This window comes from Mobula hypostoma, chromosome 4 (assembly GCF_963921235.1).
Source record: "Mobula hypostoma chromosome 4, sMobHyp1.1, whole genome shotgun sequence".
NCBI lineage: Eukaryota > Metazoa > Chordata > Chondrichthyes > Myliobatiformes > Myliobatidae > Mobula > Mobula hypostoma.
The window spans coordinates 121,600,551-121,618,520 of NC_086100.1; the positions used below are offsets into that span (position 1 = coordinate 121,600,551).

General features: G+C 38.9%; 1 protein-coding gene across 2 annotated transcripts in view; it reads right to left on the bottom strand.

The window, feature by feature from the left end:
• Nucleotides 1-17,970, bottom strand: part of otud4 (OTU deubiquitinase 4) — a 72,667-nt gene that overhangs the window by 19,804 nt on the left and 34,893 nt on the right. For both annotated transcript variants that reach the window (XM_063046436.1, XM_063046435.1), the window contains exons 6-11: nt 13,636-13,717; nt 10,751-10,898; nt 8,313-8,379; nt 4,640-4,760; nt 4,483-4,547; nt 2,947-3,044 (exon numbers count right to left, since the gene is read on the bottom strand). In XM_063046436.1, the coding sequence (XP_062902506.1) occupies nt 2,947-3,044; nt 4,483-4,547; nt 4,640-4,760; nt 8,313-8,379; nt 10,751-10,898; nt 13,636-13,717 (581 nt within the window). The remainder of the gene's footprint in view (nt 1-2,946; nt 3,045-4,482; nt 4,548-4,639; nt 4,761-8,312; nt 8,380-10,750; nt 10,899-13,635; nt 13,718-17,970) is intronic.

The following is a 17,970-nucleotide window of genomic DNA, read 5'->3' on the forward strand; positions in this document are numbered from 1 at the left end:
ACCTCTCGTGACTGCTCCAAATGCCCACAAGATGGAGCACTAACCACTTCACTTCAGAAGGAATTCTGACAGGAACTTTGAACAGCAGGTCACAGCAGGCCAAAACATTCATGTCCTACTGCTGCAAAGTAGAGTTGCGATGAGAACAAGCTGTTACACACAAAGGAAGACATTACGTGCAAACAGACAAAGCTTTTTCTTCCACACGATTCCGGAAGCTACTTTGAATTGAACAATTAACAGAAAATTTGAAAAACTATTTTCATATGTCACAGACAGCACTGGAAGGAATTTGAAGATGGAGCTGAATCGCAGTGGGAACCAGGGTTAATGACCTGTTTTGTCTGTTTATAATGATAATACATAAAGATCAACCCATCCTTCATAGATTTCATTTAAATTTATTTCTCCTCTCTTCCCATTCAATTTCTAAATTGTTAGCAAATAGAAGGTTAATCTAGGTGTCACACTTAAAATTCTTTCCTTTTCCCATGGCTTTGTTACGGATGGAACTTCATTTACTGCACATTCATTTCTATATTCTACAATCTTTCCTTCTATTGTCATTAAATGCACCGGACTATAACTCTGTAAATCAATCCACCCCAACGAGAATTCACACCAATGTGTTATTCATACGTGTTTTACACTTCAACTGAAGGTCAAGCAGTCACAATGCGCATCAACACTATGTGACTTCAAATCTTGGTATTACACTCGTATTTGCCAGCACACCAACAACTCAGCAGTCCACTCCCCACACCCAAACAATCTGCTTCCTCGGTGTCTGCTAGGGAAGGGGAAGAATTGGTAAAATTCAGAGGCATGATATTCTCAGTATAAAGAGCGAAGCAACTTCAGATAAAGATCAATGGCCACACTGACACAGTCCCAAAGAGGGACGATGCCCAGTGGAAGTAGGCACACAGAGCTTTAACTGCCACAAGGAGATTCTAACAAGTGATACTGTAGAATGCTCAGACACTGGCATGTTTCAATCTTGTTGGTTTCAATTCAGTTTAAAGCAATATCTCCAATAACAGCTATAATTTATTCAATCATTCATTCATTCATTCAGAAACAGAAGGGTTAAATAGCACAAACCTAATAAATTGGATGCCATCCAGATATCATTTTACTGCTTGCTGCAGGTAGTTTTTAATAAAACCAAAGGCCAGCTATGAGAACCAGCAGCCGCAGTTTCTCAATTGCATGGAGCAAGGGCTACATTTTAGATTCAAACTCCTCAGCATTCCCTTTGCTTCATAAATATTTCAGTAGAGATAATAGTTCAACAAAACTTATCCATCCCGATTCAAAGGAACAGAAATAAACAGCACATATTTTCTCAAATTTGCCTCTGTAAACTAAAACAGAGTTCACAAAATTTAGTAAAAATGTCTGGATGATCAGTCTTGTTATTAGAGCAGTGCTGCCGGGATAATTAAGGACACGACCCACCCAGCCAACACACTTTTCGTCCCTCTTCCCTCCAGGAGAAGGCTCAGGAGCTTGAAGACTCGTACGGCTAGATTTGGGAACAGCTTCTTTCCAACTGTGATAAGGCTGCTGAACGGATCCTGACCCAGATCTGGGCCGTACCCTCCAAATATCTGGACCTGCCTCTCAGTTTTTTTTGCACTACTTTACTTTCCCTTTTCCATTTTCTATTTATGATTTATAATTTAAATTTTTAATATTTACTATAGATTTGTACTCCAAGGAGCACGAAGCGCAGAATCAAATATCGCTGTGATGATTGTACGCTCTAGTATCAATTGTTTGGTGACAATAAAGTACAAAGTAAGTATTAAAGTAGTGTGCAGATCAGCTTGCAACTTGTGATAAGGAAGATAAACCAGATGTATTAATGTTATGCCCCATCTCCGTAATATAAAAATATCTAGCTCATCTTTAACCTCCCACGATTTTCATGGTTCCTGTATTTGCATATTGTCTATTAAACTTGCAACAGAAAGTCAAATCTGGAACTTTGTAGCTTAAGTATCCTTTTACATTGACAGTTTCCTGATGGTCAATCAACCACTCTTGTCCAGAAAGTGAACTGTGCTCTACCTCATTCCCCAAGGCAAAGCTGAAATTTTCAAAAGATGTCAAACTTCTTAATGCTTTCCACCCCCCACCCAAAATCTTCCTTTGTGATCTCTTGCCCCTCACACTCTTGTTTAATCAAACCTCCTTATTTCTCTTCCTGTTCCAAAATTAAATCTCAGTTATTCTAATTTCTTTTCATCGATAAAATTTAGATGTTGGCATGATACAAGTCCACAGTTCACTCTCAAGCAAACTTAAAATAAACAAATAAACAACAATGTGTATCAGAACTAGCTCTGCTCCCAAGCATTTAATGGAGAACTCCATTTAGACCTTCCTCCCTTCTACCTTGAAAATACTGGGTTATGTTAGAGTAGGATTCTCAGAGTGTCCATATTCCCCATCACGTTTGGCTATATTACATAACTCAAAACAACTGATATGTACTTGGATCCATTCTGAAAAGGAGCACGCTGTTTTATTGGGCAATGTACTACCAAGATAGCCATCAGGGAAAACATATAAATACCATTCACAGTATGATTATTTTATCTCAACAGTTCATTCCAGCCCCACCTACTAGCCCATCTTACGTTTAAAAAAATTCAAGGCTCAAGAAGAGGGGCTTGCATCCATTCTCCAAGTTTACATGAGGCATTCTTTCTTGCCTCTTGTAGATCAGATGAAATACACACGGTGCTATTACTCTAGCATACTGTCATCAGCTGCTCTGCATAACCTATGCTCTCACATCAAAGTCACATGGATCATCGGGCTTGCACAATGTTGCCAGAATGCTGCTATGAAATGTAGTCATATAAAATTCTTAAAAGCTGAAAAATAAATAAAGACAGGCACAATTATCTTTAAAATTAAAATGGTTGAACCTACATTTCACCTAGTTCTTCGATGTAAACATCAACCGGTCCATTGTCAGGGTTGACCATCTCAATGTGTGCATTGTAGCACTTACCATCATCCAAACAGACCTAATGGAGAGATTGTAAAGGAGTTTTAAAGATACATCAATATTCTTAATTTTCATTATTTATGTAATAAATGCGTCTTCAATAAGACGCAAATCAAAGAGTTTCATAAAATAGATACTCCACTGAAGGATTTCAATAATACAAACCATGTCAACTGAATGGGAATGCTGGATTTAGGCAATATCAGGAATATAATCATGAACAAGTCCTTCATCGGACATGTTGATCCTGTGCTGGAAGACTTAACTTTACATTCCCTCTAGAGGGCAGCAGACTCCAGTGAAAATCCTGGAGCACAATTCAATTAGAGACAAGTTATGTCTTGAAGAAACACCATTTAAGATTGAGTGAGAGTTCAAGACAAGTTGGTTTAATATACACAGTTTGCAGAAGCTATAGGAGCTGACTGGATTTGCATATAATATTTTTGTGTTCTTATATTCACTGCCTTCAAAAGAGGTGATAGGAAAAACACAATAAAAATATGCATGCAACACACATCAAAGTTGCTGGTGAACGCAGCAGGCCAGGCAGCATCTATAGGAAGAGGCGCAGTCGACGTTTCAGGCCGAGACCCTATGCATCATTAGTTCACAGTAGTTACCAATGATCATTTTCCAATTATTAATTGGCCATTCTACAAATTTACAGTACCTTATACAATTCATTTCTCCCTTTCAGATGAAAAGTTTCTACAGCTCATACAAAGAGGAAGGGGGGGGGAATTTCTTCATTTAATGTGACTTTAATTTGCAACAGACAAGTTTTAAAACCATAAGGTTATTTTTTCCTGCATTTTGTTGATCAAAGTATCAACAATAATTATTATGCCTGAGAATCTAACTGCTGACAAAGAAGAATGGGTAAGGGAAGGCAAAGGGGGAATATATTAGAACACCATCCTTATAGCATAAATCTAGTACATTAGGAGTAATAACTCATCAAAACCAGTGGCCTCTTGCCTCCCAGCACACAACCTGGTAAGAGCAAGTAGGATGCAAGAACACAGAAGGTTTATGAATCAGTAGACAGAAAAGCAGGACTAGAGGGTGGCCCAACTACAAGAGAATATGGGAACAAGGCAGGATTGTCTGTGGCCAGAACTTCAGTCTTCATATTAATCTCATTCCCTTCCCCAAATGGACTGTTTTTAGGAGTCTACATAATCCTCTGCAGACACCCTGTCCATTCTAATCAAACTTAAGCTGGAAGCCTAATTCCCATGCTTTCAAATTAGTGTTCAAGCCTGCAGTTTTAACAAGGGATATTTGGGGCTCCTGAGCTTTGGATTTTGGTCTTGAAAACTCCTTTCACTCTATTTGTTGTTCTTCTGTTCTATGACCCTTCTTAAAGACTGAGGCCAAAAAAGGTATTGCACATATTAAAGAGAGATCACAAATTTGAAATTTGAAAATCAATATTTTGCATCAATGCCTACCTTGCATTTATCCCCTACAACATACTGCATCCCAGCAGCAATGGAGTAGTCCCTTTTCTGCTGTGCTGAAAAGTGCAGATTAAATATTAATATTTAACAGCAACAACGTGCGAAATAGTCAACTTGAAATCAAAGGTTGTAAACTTAAAACATTTACCTTGTTTCGATTTCTGCCAAACTTCGTACTCAATATTTCTGTAAATATTTGGGTTGAGTGCTCGGAGGACCTCGCCAGGGAAGGAGATCTGGGCTGCGCTTTCATTTTTCTTTTGTTGTTTCTGAAAATAAGTGATAAAACAGTGTCTGAGGTATTTCGACATATGATCAATGGTGAAATGATATAAAACGGTTCCTTTCATTTACCTGGGCATCAAAATTACGCTTAGTGTTTACTGATATACTTCACTGTACAGGTAGCTCTGATATAATGTCATAGTTGTGGTTTTCTAAGATCTCACATTATAGAAATTTGCTTTATAGAAACAATTGTGTCAACAGGAAAAAAAGGTTACAGGCAAGAGATTTTCACACTCACAAATAACAAAAGAATTTTCCTGCAGGGTTTTCAAAAATAAAGGTGTTTTTAAACAGCTACAAGTTTACTTTGTTACTGCAAGTTAAAAATACTATAGGTTGCATGTTATATTGTTTAATAGAAGATTGTCGCACAAGTGTCAATGGAAGTGATTACTTGTCAGTTTCCAAAGTAACTCTCTTCAATGGCCTTCTGCAGTGAAACCCTCAGCCTGTGCCTGATTACTGCAGTTACTTCCCGATCCAAATTGTATTATAACCAATGCAGCCCAAGCAACACAAATATAGTTTCCGAGTTCATCACTCGCATTATATCCAATTCTTGTTACATTTTAGCTGAACTACAGTTACAAGAAAAAGTTTGTGAACCCTTTGCAATTACTTGGTTTTCTGCATTAATTACTTATAAAATGTGGTCTGATCGTCAACTAAGTCACAATAATAGACAAACAAAATCTGCCTAAACTAATAACACACAAACAGCTGTACTTTTCATGTCTTTATTAAATAAGTTGTTTGATCATTCACATTCCAGGCCGGAAAAAGTATGTGAACCCTTGTGTTTAATTTGTGACACCTCCCTCCCCTTTCTAGATCTTTCTGTCTCTGGAGACAGCTTATCCACTGATGTCTACTATAAGCCTACTGACTCTCACAGCTATCTGGACTATTCCTCTTCTCACCCTGTCTCTTGCAAAAATGCCATCCCCTTCTCGCAATTCCTCCGTCTCCACCACATCTGCTCTCAGGATGAGGCTTTTCATTCCAGGACGAGGGAGGTGTCCTCCTTTTTTAAAGAAAGGGGCTTCCCTTCCTCCACCATCAACTCTGCTCTCAAACGCATCTCCCCCATTTCACGCACATCTGCTCTCACTCCATCCTCCCACCACCCCACTAGGAATAGGGTTTCCCTGGTCCTCACCTACCACCCCACCAGCCTCCGGGTCCAACATATTATTCTCCGTAACTTCCACCACCTCCAACGGGATCCCACCACTAAGCACATCTTTCCCTTCCCCCCTCTCTGCTTTCCGCAGGGATTGCTCCCTACGCAACTCCCTTGTCCATTCGTCCCCCCCATCCCTCTCCACTGATCTCCCTCCTGGCATTTATCCTTGTAAGCGGAACAAGTGCTACACATGCCCCTACACTTCCTCCCTTACCACCATTCAGGGCCCCAGACAGTTCTTCCAGGTGAGGCGACACTTCACCTGTGAGTTGGCTGGGGTGATATACTGCGTCCGGTGCTCCCGATGTGGCCTTTTATATATTGGCGAGACCCGACGCAGACTGGGAGACCGCTTTGCTGAACACTTACGCTCTGACCACCAGAGAAAGCAGGATCTCCCAGTGGCCACACATTTTAATTTCACATCCCATTCCCATTCTGACATGTCTATCCACAGCCCCCTCTACAGTCAAGATGAAGCCACACTCAGGTTGGAGGAACAACACCTCGTATTCCGTCTGGGTAGCCTCCAAACTGATGGCACAAACATTGACTTCTCTAACTTCTGCTAATGCCCCACCTCCCCCTCGTACCCCATCCGTTATTTATTTTTATACACATGTTCTTTCTTTCACTCTCCTTTTTCTCCCTCTGTCCCTCTGACTATACCCATTCCCCATCCTCTGAATCACCCCCCCCCTTGTCTTTCTCCCTGGGCCTCCTGTCCCATGATCCTCTCATATCCCCTTTGCCAATCACCTGCCCAGCTCTTGGCTCCATCCCTCCCCCTCCTGTCTTCTCCTATCATTTTGGATCTCCCCCTCCCCCTCCCACTTTCAAATCTCTTACTAACTCTTCCTTCAGTTAGTCCTGACAAAGGGTCTCGGCCTGAAACGTCAACTGTACCTCTTGCTAGAGATGCTGCCTGGCCTGCTGCGTTCACCAGCAACTTTGATGTGTGTTCCTTGTGTTTAATAACTGGTAGAACCTCCGTTAACAGTAATGACCTCCACCAAATGTTTCCTGAAGCTGCTGATCAGACCTCCACAATGACAAGGAGGAATTTTAGTCAATTCCCCTCTGCCATCATATTTCAAAACAATGCATGAACCCATCAGTACCACCTCATTCTTTTGTTTGCAAGATTTCTTTTTGTAATTTACAGATTTTTGTCTTTGCACTGTACTGCTACACAAAACAAATTTCATGTCATACATCAGTGGTAAGAAGTCTAATTCCAGAGTATTTTCACACAGGAACTACATTTATGCTGACCTTTATTCCATTTACCTAGATTCTCTTATAATGCATCAACATTATCCACCTCAGCCATTTCCCACGTGGAAGATGTTCCACTCGTCTGTACTGCCTTAATTTCCCAACCCACAAACTTGCATCAATGTTGTTTTCCAGCCAGCCACATTTAACGTGCAGGGGCAAATCTGGCAAATGGTACATTGAGTTCTACCTCTCCATTTAGTGCCAGACGACACTTGGCCATTTAACCTTGGCACCATTTAACCAGGAAGCTGAGAATATGGACTCATCATGTGAGGAAATCAAACTTTACTTTCGACTTTGTAACATAAACATTGCTCAAAATATTTCATGATGCAAAGCTATAATTAAAACACCAAACAGTACTAGTGCAACATGATCAGAGATAGGAATCAATAGGGCTGTGCAAACTAGCTGATCTTGGCCAAACAAGGAGCTGCTCTTTCTCCATGAGGAGCAAAGAGCGAATCAGAGATTGTCAACTTAAGCTAAAAGCAACTCCGCAGATATAACTGTCAACAACATCCTTTGATCAAAGTCAAAATATTCCAAAAATAGCAACAACTGTCAAATACTGTGCTAATTTATATCCCTCTCTAATTTATTGAAGCATTTACATTAAAGTTACAGCTTTAAAATCTTTCCAAGCAAACAATTACTTACTAATTACCTGTATATAATATGATTGTGTGATTACAAATGAAGCCATAATATTTCATTTTTGCTTCATTACATTAAAAACCTTAATAAGGATGAAGTCACCGGTACCAATTTCATAACAATTTGACTATTAATGTAGTGATACCTGAACATGCCAGTCATTAATGAGCAAAAGAGTTGGGGGGGTGAAAAAAGAACATTGGGTTTCAAAATAATCCAACATGTCAGCTTGACCCAAGTCTTACAAATCAGAGAAGGTTCAAGCATTATTACAGACTTATGTGCAAGATTTACGTCAATATTCAGTGTAACGTGGAAAAATTCTGTTCAGCTGAAGATGTTCTTTTTCCAGACAAGATATTACATTTCAATAGCACATATTAAAATTTATATAATTGTAAGGGAATACCTTTCGGACTTTATTACATGATTGGGACTTGAATCCATTCACATCATTTTCATCAACAGCGTTGCCCCTGTCAAAAATTTCAAAAGGACATCAACAGGCATGCTAGATTTTCCACATATCCAAAACAATGAAAAGGACATTATCAAGAGTTTAGAGAAAATCCACTAAAAGCCCCATGAAAAACATCCAAGATTAAGAAAAAAAACTGTAAGCATGTACTTTATCACCAAGCGAAGGTTGTACTCTTCCAGGAAACTGGATCACGTGCTGAAAACATGTCTGTTAAGATCAGCCACTGGAAGAATCAGATTATGGCTAAGACACAAATATAAGAATCCAATTAACTTCCTAGTTATCACTCTCAATCAATCTCCATGTTGTTGTTCAGCAGCTGACAGTTCCCAATGTATCATCACCTTTCTTTAACTAAAGCTCATATTAGAACAAGGTTGAAATAATGATCACCATGGTAATTGTCCTGTAAGTGTGAACTAGTAATTTTTCCTGAGCTGGAAGTCTGCATTAAAGGAATGAGCTGTAAATATTAAGTAATATTTTCAGCTACAAATAGATACACAATTCCCTTCAGAAAAAAAAAAATGAGTGTTTCATCTTTTGTTTTAATTAGCTTTGAAAAATTCTACTTTACCAAAACACCCCATCCTGTCACAGTAAAGGAGGCAATGATTAAGAGGGATTTTATTTACTTATGGTACCTTGGATTTCCCCGTTTCAACCTGTGCAACTACTCTAACCACTTAATCCTTTTGATTGTTTTCTATGTCACTTTTTCAGTTGAACCATCCAAATACCACAGTTATAGAGCAAGTACCAGTTTGAGCTCAATGGCGAGAGTTAACATAAAACAATTTCAGGAAAAAAATTATATACAGTAACTAGATGCAATAATGCAATATGCATCAAAACTCTGATAATATAGAAGAAAGTGAATTAAAAGAATGTTTAAATATTGATAGGGACAACATTCAATGATCCTGAAAATTTGCCATTTTGGCTCAACAGTACCACAGAGTTTAACAGTACCAAGAGGTAAACAAAGGACAAAGCACAAACAGGAGAAAATCCGAAGTAACTGGAAGTCAAAAGAAGCAGACACAAAATGCTGGTGGGACTCAGCAGGCTGGGCAGCATCTATGGAAAATAGTATAGTACAAAACCCTTCAGGGCTGGGGGAAAAAAAGATGAGAAGTCAGAGTAAGAAGGTGGGGGGAGGGAGAGGAAGAAGTACAAAGTAGTAGGTGATAGGTGAAACTGGGATCAGGGGGTGAAGTAAAGAGCTGGGAAGTCAATATGTGAAAGAGATAAAGGGCTGGAGGGGGGGATCTGATTGGAGAGGACGCAAGGCCATGACGAAAGGGAAGGGGGAGAAGCACCAGTGTGAGATGATGGGGAGGTAAGGAGCTAAGGTGAGAGAGGGAAATGGGAATTTGGAATGGTGAAGGAGGGGGCTATTACCGGAAGTTCAAAGTAACCTGAACTAGGAGTAACAAATGCAAACAATTAACTTTCTGCCACACTTCTAAAGTCCAATTTTGAAAATAGATGAAGTTAAAGTTTTCCACCAGCTTTCTTTTGAAAACAAACTCCAAATATGCCCAACTAACAATGGCACAAGCAAGTCAAATTATTTATGCTGTTTTTTTTTCTGTACAGGTAGATCCAGGGACAATGGACAACGTGCATTTTATAAAGCATTCAATGAAATACTTCACAAACATTAACACAAAAGGAAAGTCAAGTATAATCTGCAGTGTCACATTGAGAACTGGGCTTATCCCAGTAGAGCAGGAGCAGTAGTAATGGATTTAAGTCACGGGAACTACTAAATGGAAGAAAAAAAAGTTCAACCAGCTCCCTTTCTACTATCCAGGTATCCATGTGATCAATAATTACACCAAGTGGCAAAAAAACCTATTAATTACCAATGATAAAATTAAGGCTAACCTTAGGAAGACTTCAGTAGCAAAGAGGTTTGTGGTCTGTCTGATATCACCTGTTCCTGCCAAGCAGACTATACTCTTTACTGTTCTCCCTGTGTTATCTATGTAAATAAATGCATCAAAACCATCTGCTTCCATTGTCACCATGGGAAACCTGTCCCTCACATTAAGCACTCTGCAGAAACTATAGAATCAAAGGTAATCTGATAGTTTAGGGAACTGTACAGTGTTCTCATGAGTAAATCAGATCAACTGGTTGTGACAGACGGAGAGCCTTAAGGCTGAATGCCTGAAGAATGTTTCAAAAAATTAAATATAGCTGTCCTTTGACAAAATTTGCTGTAATTGAATCTGAGTCCCAACATTTGATAGTTTTCAGGAATTGCATATTTGCTTCCCCATTTATAACTTTCACTTGAATTCCCTTGTTTAAAGCTCCAGTAATCAACATGAATTTTTAAAAATTTCACAGCTTACCTAGGCAATTCCATTTCTGTGCCAGAATCGGAATCATTGCTGGAAATACAATGATCCTCATTTATTTTGCTGTTTGTATCCAATGAAGATACTACTGCTTCAACATCAACTTTAAGCACATCCTGATATAACATTTCATACAAAATGGCTGCAAAATAAAAGTTTAAATTCAAATTACATTTATGTAAACAAACATACACAGAAGTCCTGAAAACCCTTCAAGCGAGACCCAGTAATTTTGTTGTGGCTGCATCTAGCAATCAATTATCTTTTTTTAAAATAATCACTGCAAAGGTGCTTCATTCTCTAGTGTCACTGGAGACAAGTCTGCCTAGAATACCACAAAATCCAGCATCTTCTTACCAATGAGAAAGGAGTGGATGGAGACTTTCTAGACTCCTAACCACTCTCCCCCCAGATTTGTTTCCTTTGCCCTTTAATGTAACATCAAAATATTTTAAAACTTTCTTCAGGGAACGCAAGTATTTGTGCAGATGTTGCAACACAACTCGCAGGGACAGATAATGAATCGCTACGGAATACATTACACTCTAAATTTCAACCCCTGTAGGAGTGGTTTTGCTCTTGTATATCTGTGCTGGCCATTCAAAATCAAGTAGAACGACTGCAGAAACAGACATTCCTGTAAATGTCACACTGGAAATAGATACTGAAACAGCACCAAGATGAAAGCCTGCTGGATTTATTTTTAAACCAAAAATAACATTTTGGAAAATTTTAAAATCTGGAAGTATCATTTTCAGGCTTATCCTATTTGCAATGGAATAAAGGGTAACCACTCACTAAATGCTACACAGCCCAGGAGTTTATGTCACTTATTCCACAATCTATGCTGAATGAACTGATCTTCACTGGGCTGAAGTTCTATGGTTTCTTTCAAAATACCCACATACATTCTGGGAAAAGGTGCAGGACATGAAGAAAGGAAAAGAAAATAAAAGATCAAATGCAAAGCTCCCCGTTTCCCCATTGTTTTAGGAAAGCCAATGATAGAGGATTCTTGTATTAGACATCTGGTGAAAACAAATTTGTTCATATCACACTTCCTCAAGGTTCAGCCATTGTGAAGTGCTTTAAAAAGTTATGAGAAAGGGCTTGCTTCTTATGGAATTGTGCCCATTAAAGTTTAGCAAACCAAGGCAGTGGGGAAAAGTAAACACAATTGGTTCTACTCCATTTCCAGTTTGATAATATCATCTAAATGTTTTCTTACAGGGCAACAGTGATCCTCACAATATGCCAGGGTAAATTCAAATCTTGAGGCATTAAAATTGTTACTTCAACCTAGCTGCAAGGACTTCCACCTTTGAACTGATATTGCATCAAAATGGGCTTATCATAAGCCATCAAAACTGTGTTTAATTCCTTTTCACACCTGCAGAGCAGACTCAATGGGCCAAATGGCCTAATTCTGCTCCTATATCTTTTGGTTTTATGTGGAATCTCCTCAGTTTAAATTGAGTGCTTGTAATCATGGTCAATGGGACGGATATATTTTCTTACAGTAGAGCTGCAGGCAACCCATGTAGATTCAATGAATATTCACTTCTTGGTGATACCCTCCGCAATTTGTTTTATTTTACAAGTTCATGCAGCATGAAGTGGCAGCTAGAACAAAGGTTACAACTTCAAGTATCTGCTTTCCCCCCTTGCTATGAAGGAGCCATCGCAATGATGTAATAGGGTTTGTAATTTACAAGTGATTCAAATTTCAAAATAAAACAAATAAATAACTTTAAGCAGCCAGAGCAATAAAATTGTTAAAAGGTGAAACCATAAAAGTAGAGACTGGCAAGCCTAGATAACTATGAAAAATCTGTAAGTATCTAATAAGTTACTTTAGTAAAAGGAAGAACGTAAAAACAAAGTGAACCCTAAAGTGGCCGAGACTGAGATATCAAATTATTTGACCTGTTAGTGAAACTCAACGACACAATTCCAGGACCAGATCGAACTCAATCAAAGATTAAATCACAGAAGGGCAGACTTCAGTAAGCCTGTAGCAGAAGGATGGTGAATGGAGAATAAAAACAAGAAATTGTGGTTGGGACAATTTAGCCAAGAATAAATTGAAAACTATTTGGATAATAACTGAACATGTTAAAGTTAATCACTGTAACTATTTACATTGTTTAGTAAGAAATAATCATGCATGAAAACATCAGTCTTCCTTAATTGGTAGGAAGAGCAGTGAACACATATTCAGAAAGATCTGTACAGGGGGATTCTACACGGATTATGACTAGGACATCAACCAGGTTAATAAAATTGGCTGCAAGAGAGAAAACAGTGGACTGCAAAAGTAAACTTTTCCTAATACTTAAAAATATATTGCACCACAGAATGAAATAAAATTCTGGAACAAAAGCCACTTCTCTTGACCGGTCATTTCAAAAACAGATATAACCCTAAAGAGAAGGATATTAATTTGTGGGCAACAATAGATCAAAATATTATAGTTAATTCTTCAGCAAAACCCAAGGAAAGTTGCAAACAAATATTGATAAGATCAAAAGAAAGTTGCAAACAAATATCGCTAAGATGGGGAAACAAGAAGTTTAACTCACATTTGTACAGTGGCCAAGGGGCACGTGCAAGCATAACAAATGGCATACGAAGGTGACCAAACTTACCTACTCGAGTATTATGGATTCGAAGTCCCCAACAACTTATTGATAAGCTCATTTCACCTGTCTAAACCCTCCCATCATTTTTCTGGCAGGAGGGACACAAGCAAGAAAAACTGATTTTTCTCGCGATCACAGAGCTTTCTTTTAGGAATTAATTACTTGACAGCTTAATATAGTCAATTCTCAATTATAGAAAATAAAACAATTCTCACATTTTAAAAAATGAGTACTTACATTGACAAAGGGCCGCAGCATCAACAGATTTCTTAGGATAGACACTGTCATAATGGTTTCCATTTGAAAAGCACAGTGAGATCTATTTGGAAGTTAAGAAAATAGTGAGGTATCCTTCATTTTGTCACCTTCAAACATCACTTTCTATTCTACATCTGAAAGTGGCCAGGTTAGTTCAAATTTAACAGGAGCTCAAATTCATAAACAGCACAAAAATTCAATTACTTTGATGACAGTCTTAAATCTAAACCTTTAAAAAAATGTTACAGAAGTTCTTTTCTGTTTTCTTAACTAATTAATAGATCAATATTTTTTCATCATTAAGTTCAACTAAAAACAAGATCGTTCATGCAACTCTGACCTGGATGTCACCGTTCAGTGATCAATGATGAGAGGCGTTCCCTACAACACATGTTTAATGCATTCTTCCCAAATAAAATTACTTCTAATCAGAAATGCCAGATATTGCTCAAGTCTAAGAATCTGCTGTTCATTCTCCAGATGCCAAAAATTGCTAGGTGAAATATTTCCAGATAGCGGAGGTATTCATACCAAGAATTGAGAAGTTTCAATTTCAGATCAAAATTGGCTAGTACTGAGGGCCAATATCTATTACGGAAAATATCTGAGAATGCCCATCGCTTGATCACTAAGCACTGATCCTGGCTGCAGGCAAGAATTGGTAGAACAGCTTATTAACATTCAGCATCTGAACTTGCATACAAGGAAGATGTTAACAGTGAACAAGGGCAGCATCCTTCAGACGGTTCATGAAACTACTTCTTTCACTTTACTTCATCTTTTTTCTTTCAAATGTGGTTCTGCTACTGTCGGAGCTGGTGATCTACATTTGGATGGTATGTTTTTGGGCTGATTGAGCAATCTCTGAGGGAGTTTGGCAAGGTTTGAGTGAAGTGTGCAGCCTGGAGATGGGGCGCGAGCCAATGATTGACTCCATTTCTCACCATCCCACCGATTAAAGTGTCGAGGAAGATTTAAATCTACAAGGACGAGCGCAGGTGAGCACGCGTTCAGTGCCATCTACCTGCATGTGACAGTCTCTCTCTCTCTCTCTCTCTCTCCTCCCCCTCACTTGCTGCTCCCAAAGGAAGGTGCTGAATACGAACGAACAGTCTCTCTCTCTCTCGCCCGCTCACTCAATGCTGCTGGATGGTGCTGGAGTCTCGAGTCCTGGGTGAGGTTTGCAGACTGGACTCTGGAGCTCTCGTTATGATACGTTTCTGGTCACTCCTATTTTGCTGTTGTTTTGTGCGATTTTGATGGCACTGCAGACAGCGATCGACGTGGTACTTAACTGACTGAGCTGAACTGAACCGAATATGCCTGGACTCATTTGGTGACTTTGTGATTTGGTGTTTTGTATCGCGTTTTTCGCTTGTTTTTTTTTGCCATTTGCGCAATTTGTTTTTTTTTGTGTGTTGGGGGTTTTATGGTTTTCTTTGTTTTCTGCCTGTCTGTGGAGAAGACAAATCTCAAGGTTGTATACTGCATAAATATTTTGATAATAAATGTACTTTGAATCTTGAAGGAATGATGACATGAATTACTTATAAAAGAATATCTCCTGAAATTGTACCTGAGACTGAGACATTTGACACAGCTAAATGATAAACTACAGGTGTAGGTATATAACTAATGCTATAAGTAAAATCTTATCCGCTAATTTCATTCCAGTTTAAACTCATTCTTCGTCATGATTCATTTCTCTTAATAACTTACTCCCTCACCATTCAAATGACGTTTTAAACCTTAACATTTAACATTTTAAAACATGAGGTTAAATGTAGAAACATAACTTGGCTATAAATTACAAAGCTTAGCATTATGGCATAAAAAGGCACTTCTATATGTTATTCAAATTCAAACGACCACCTCAAAATCTGACATCAGGAGAACATTAAGACGCTGTAGAAGACACTAGTGCAGTGAAGTTAAAAACATTCAAGATAAATCAGGCAAAGTAAATGTGGTTTTGTGAAAGAAAAAGCATGTTTGACCAATTCAGTAGACCTCGTTGAGAAAGTAACCTTTATCATAGATAATAATGGATGTACTATAGCTACAGTGCATTTGATAAGATGAGATGACACATCAAAAAGGGTATTGCAGAAATAAAAGCTCATGGCATAGAAGGTAATCTATTGACTTGGACTAAAGACTGACTGGTTATTAAAACAGACAGTGGGAAAAAAATATTTTTTCTCTGGTTGGCAAGATGTAGTAAGTCTCACAGAAGTCAATGCCATTTGGCCTCCCAAGTTTGCTCCACCATTCAATATGACCATGGCTATATCTCTTCCCATATTCCTTTTAGGTCTAAAAATGTCTACCTCCTTCTTACATGTATTTAACAACATGGCCTCCAAAGCCTGTGATAGAGAATTTTATAGGTTCACTGCCCTCTGAATGAAATTTCTTCTCATCCCATTCTCAAATGTCTTATCCCATGACTGGGATGAAGTCTGGAGACAAATGACCCAGGTGGCCCTCAAAGTGAGCAGTGAGTAGGGAATTGGCAAGTATGTTACTGATGAATAACTGCCATGATCAGCTAGTAACATTCTGCTAATGATCAAATAAGGTTGGGCTGTAATGAGCTACATTAGATTTGAACAGGAAATAGTGAGGCAATTTTTCTCATTAAGCACCAGATGCTCATGGTATAAATGTACTGGAACAGCCTGACTCAAGGTGCAGAAAACTCTGGAGGTCAGGACTCCAGTTCTACAGTCAGGATGTGTTCCGGTCTCACACCTTTTCCTGATCCATTACTTGAGATTATGTGACATTAAACTGTTGTAAGGGTAGTTTTGTCATATTGGAAACCTCCCATTCACTTAACATTGCCTGCTGTAAAAGATTGTGAATGCTTCAATCTTGCCTTGCATGTTGAGCGTTGCCAATACTAAAGATTGGGATGGGATTTTCTTGATCCATTTAATTGTGTACCGCCAAATACAAGAGGAATGCAGAAATCTGACCAAATCCATTGATTCTGTGATTGTTTTGCTCCCTCCATTGCTTGCTGCCTTAGTTGTTTTGTCAGGCAACTTCATCAGTTCCGCAAGTCATTTTTCAGAAAGCTTAGGACCACTCCCAGCTAGCCATTCTGCATTCTCACTAAAAAGGTTAGTTACCCAGTCTACATAGCAATAGTGGAGTGAGGGATACTTCAACAAAGTTACACAATATGATAAACATTTCTGCTGTCAGCACAAGAGGCACAGACTAAGTTGCTGGATCTGTTCTGCTTCTAATGCATTTGGCACAATTGTTTAAAGTCAAATATGTTCATCCCACTGTCACTGTCTAAGCAGCTATATTCTACAGGATTTAGCCAGCTAGATCAGTGATTATGCGAGACATTAAACCCCCTATTCAGACCAGCTTCAGTGCCTTGATACTCCCAGTATTCCCGACCCTCCCGCCACCCCACACCACAAGCTGTATTCATTCTGGAGGAGTGCCAATTCATCAGCTGAGAAGGAACAGCAGATAATGATCAGAAGGCAGTTTCCTTGCCTATGATTGTTTAATCTTTATGTTATGAGATGTTCTGGGCTTCAATGTCAATAATGAGGCCTGGACACACCCAGGGATCATGTTAAAGGAGTATAACACATCTTGTATGACAGCACGCTTCTGTTTAAATATGTTTATATTTTGCTTTAGGTTGGAGGAGAGAATACTCCAAAGAGAAGGAACTCACCCCATCTTACCCGCTCCCAATATTTCCTTTTAAATTTTTATAGATCCTAACATGGTTTGGGTTTTGGGCATTTGATCCACAATATTCCGCGTGGGAATTTAAACTGGAGGTGGCAGTGTTTTTTTTTTGCGAGGTCGAGTTGCAAGCTCGACATCAACCCGACACGAATGGAGAGCACGCCTGGGAGCAGACCATCACCGGTGATCGAACTCGGAAACCTCCGTTCTCGAGCCCGGTGCTCATCTCACCTGCACCACCAGCCGACCTGGTTCATATGCATTCTAGTCCAAAATACAACAAAAGACAGGTATTTTTTGCTTTTCATCTCAGGCAATGTATAAAATCTTCACCCACCTACTAAATTTACATTTATATAGCCCTAAAATTAAGGAATTCCTGTAGTTTTAACCCTAACTCATATATACAAAATCACTTGATAAGAACAGATTTACATGCATTTTGCATCCTTCATTACTTCAGGATTTTCTACAGTGCTTTACAGCTAATCAAGTGCATTTGAACCATCACTAGTGTTACAATACAGGAACTATACAGCTGCCAACTGGCACAAGGCAAGCTCCCACAAACAAGAAAATAATGACCAA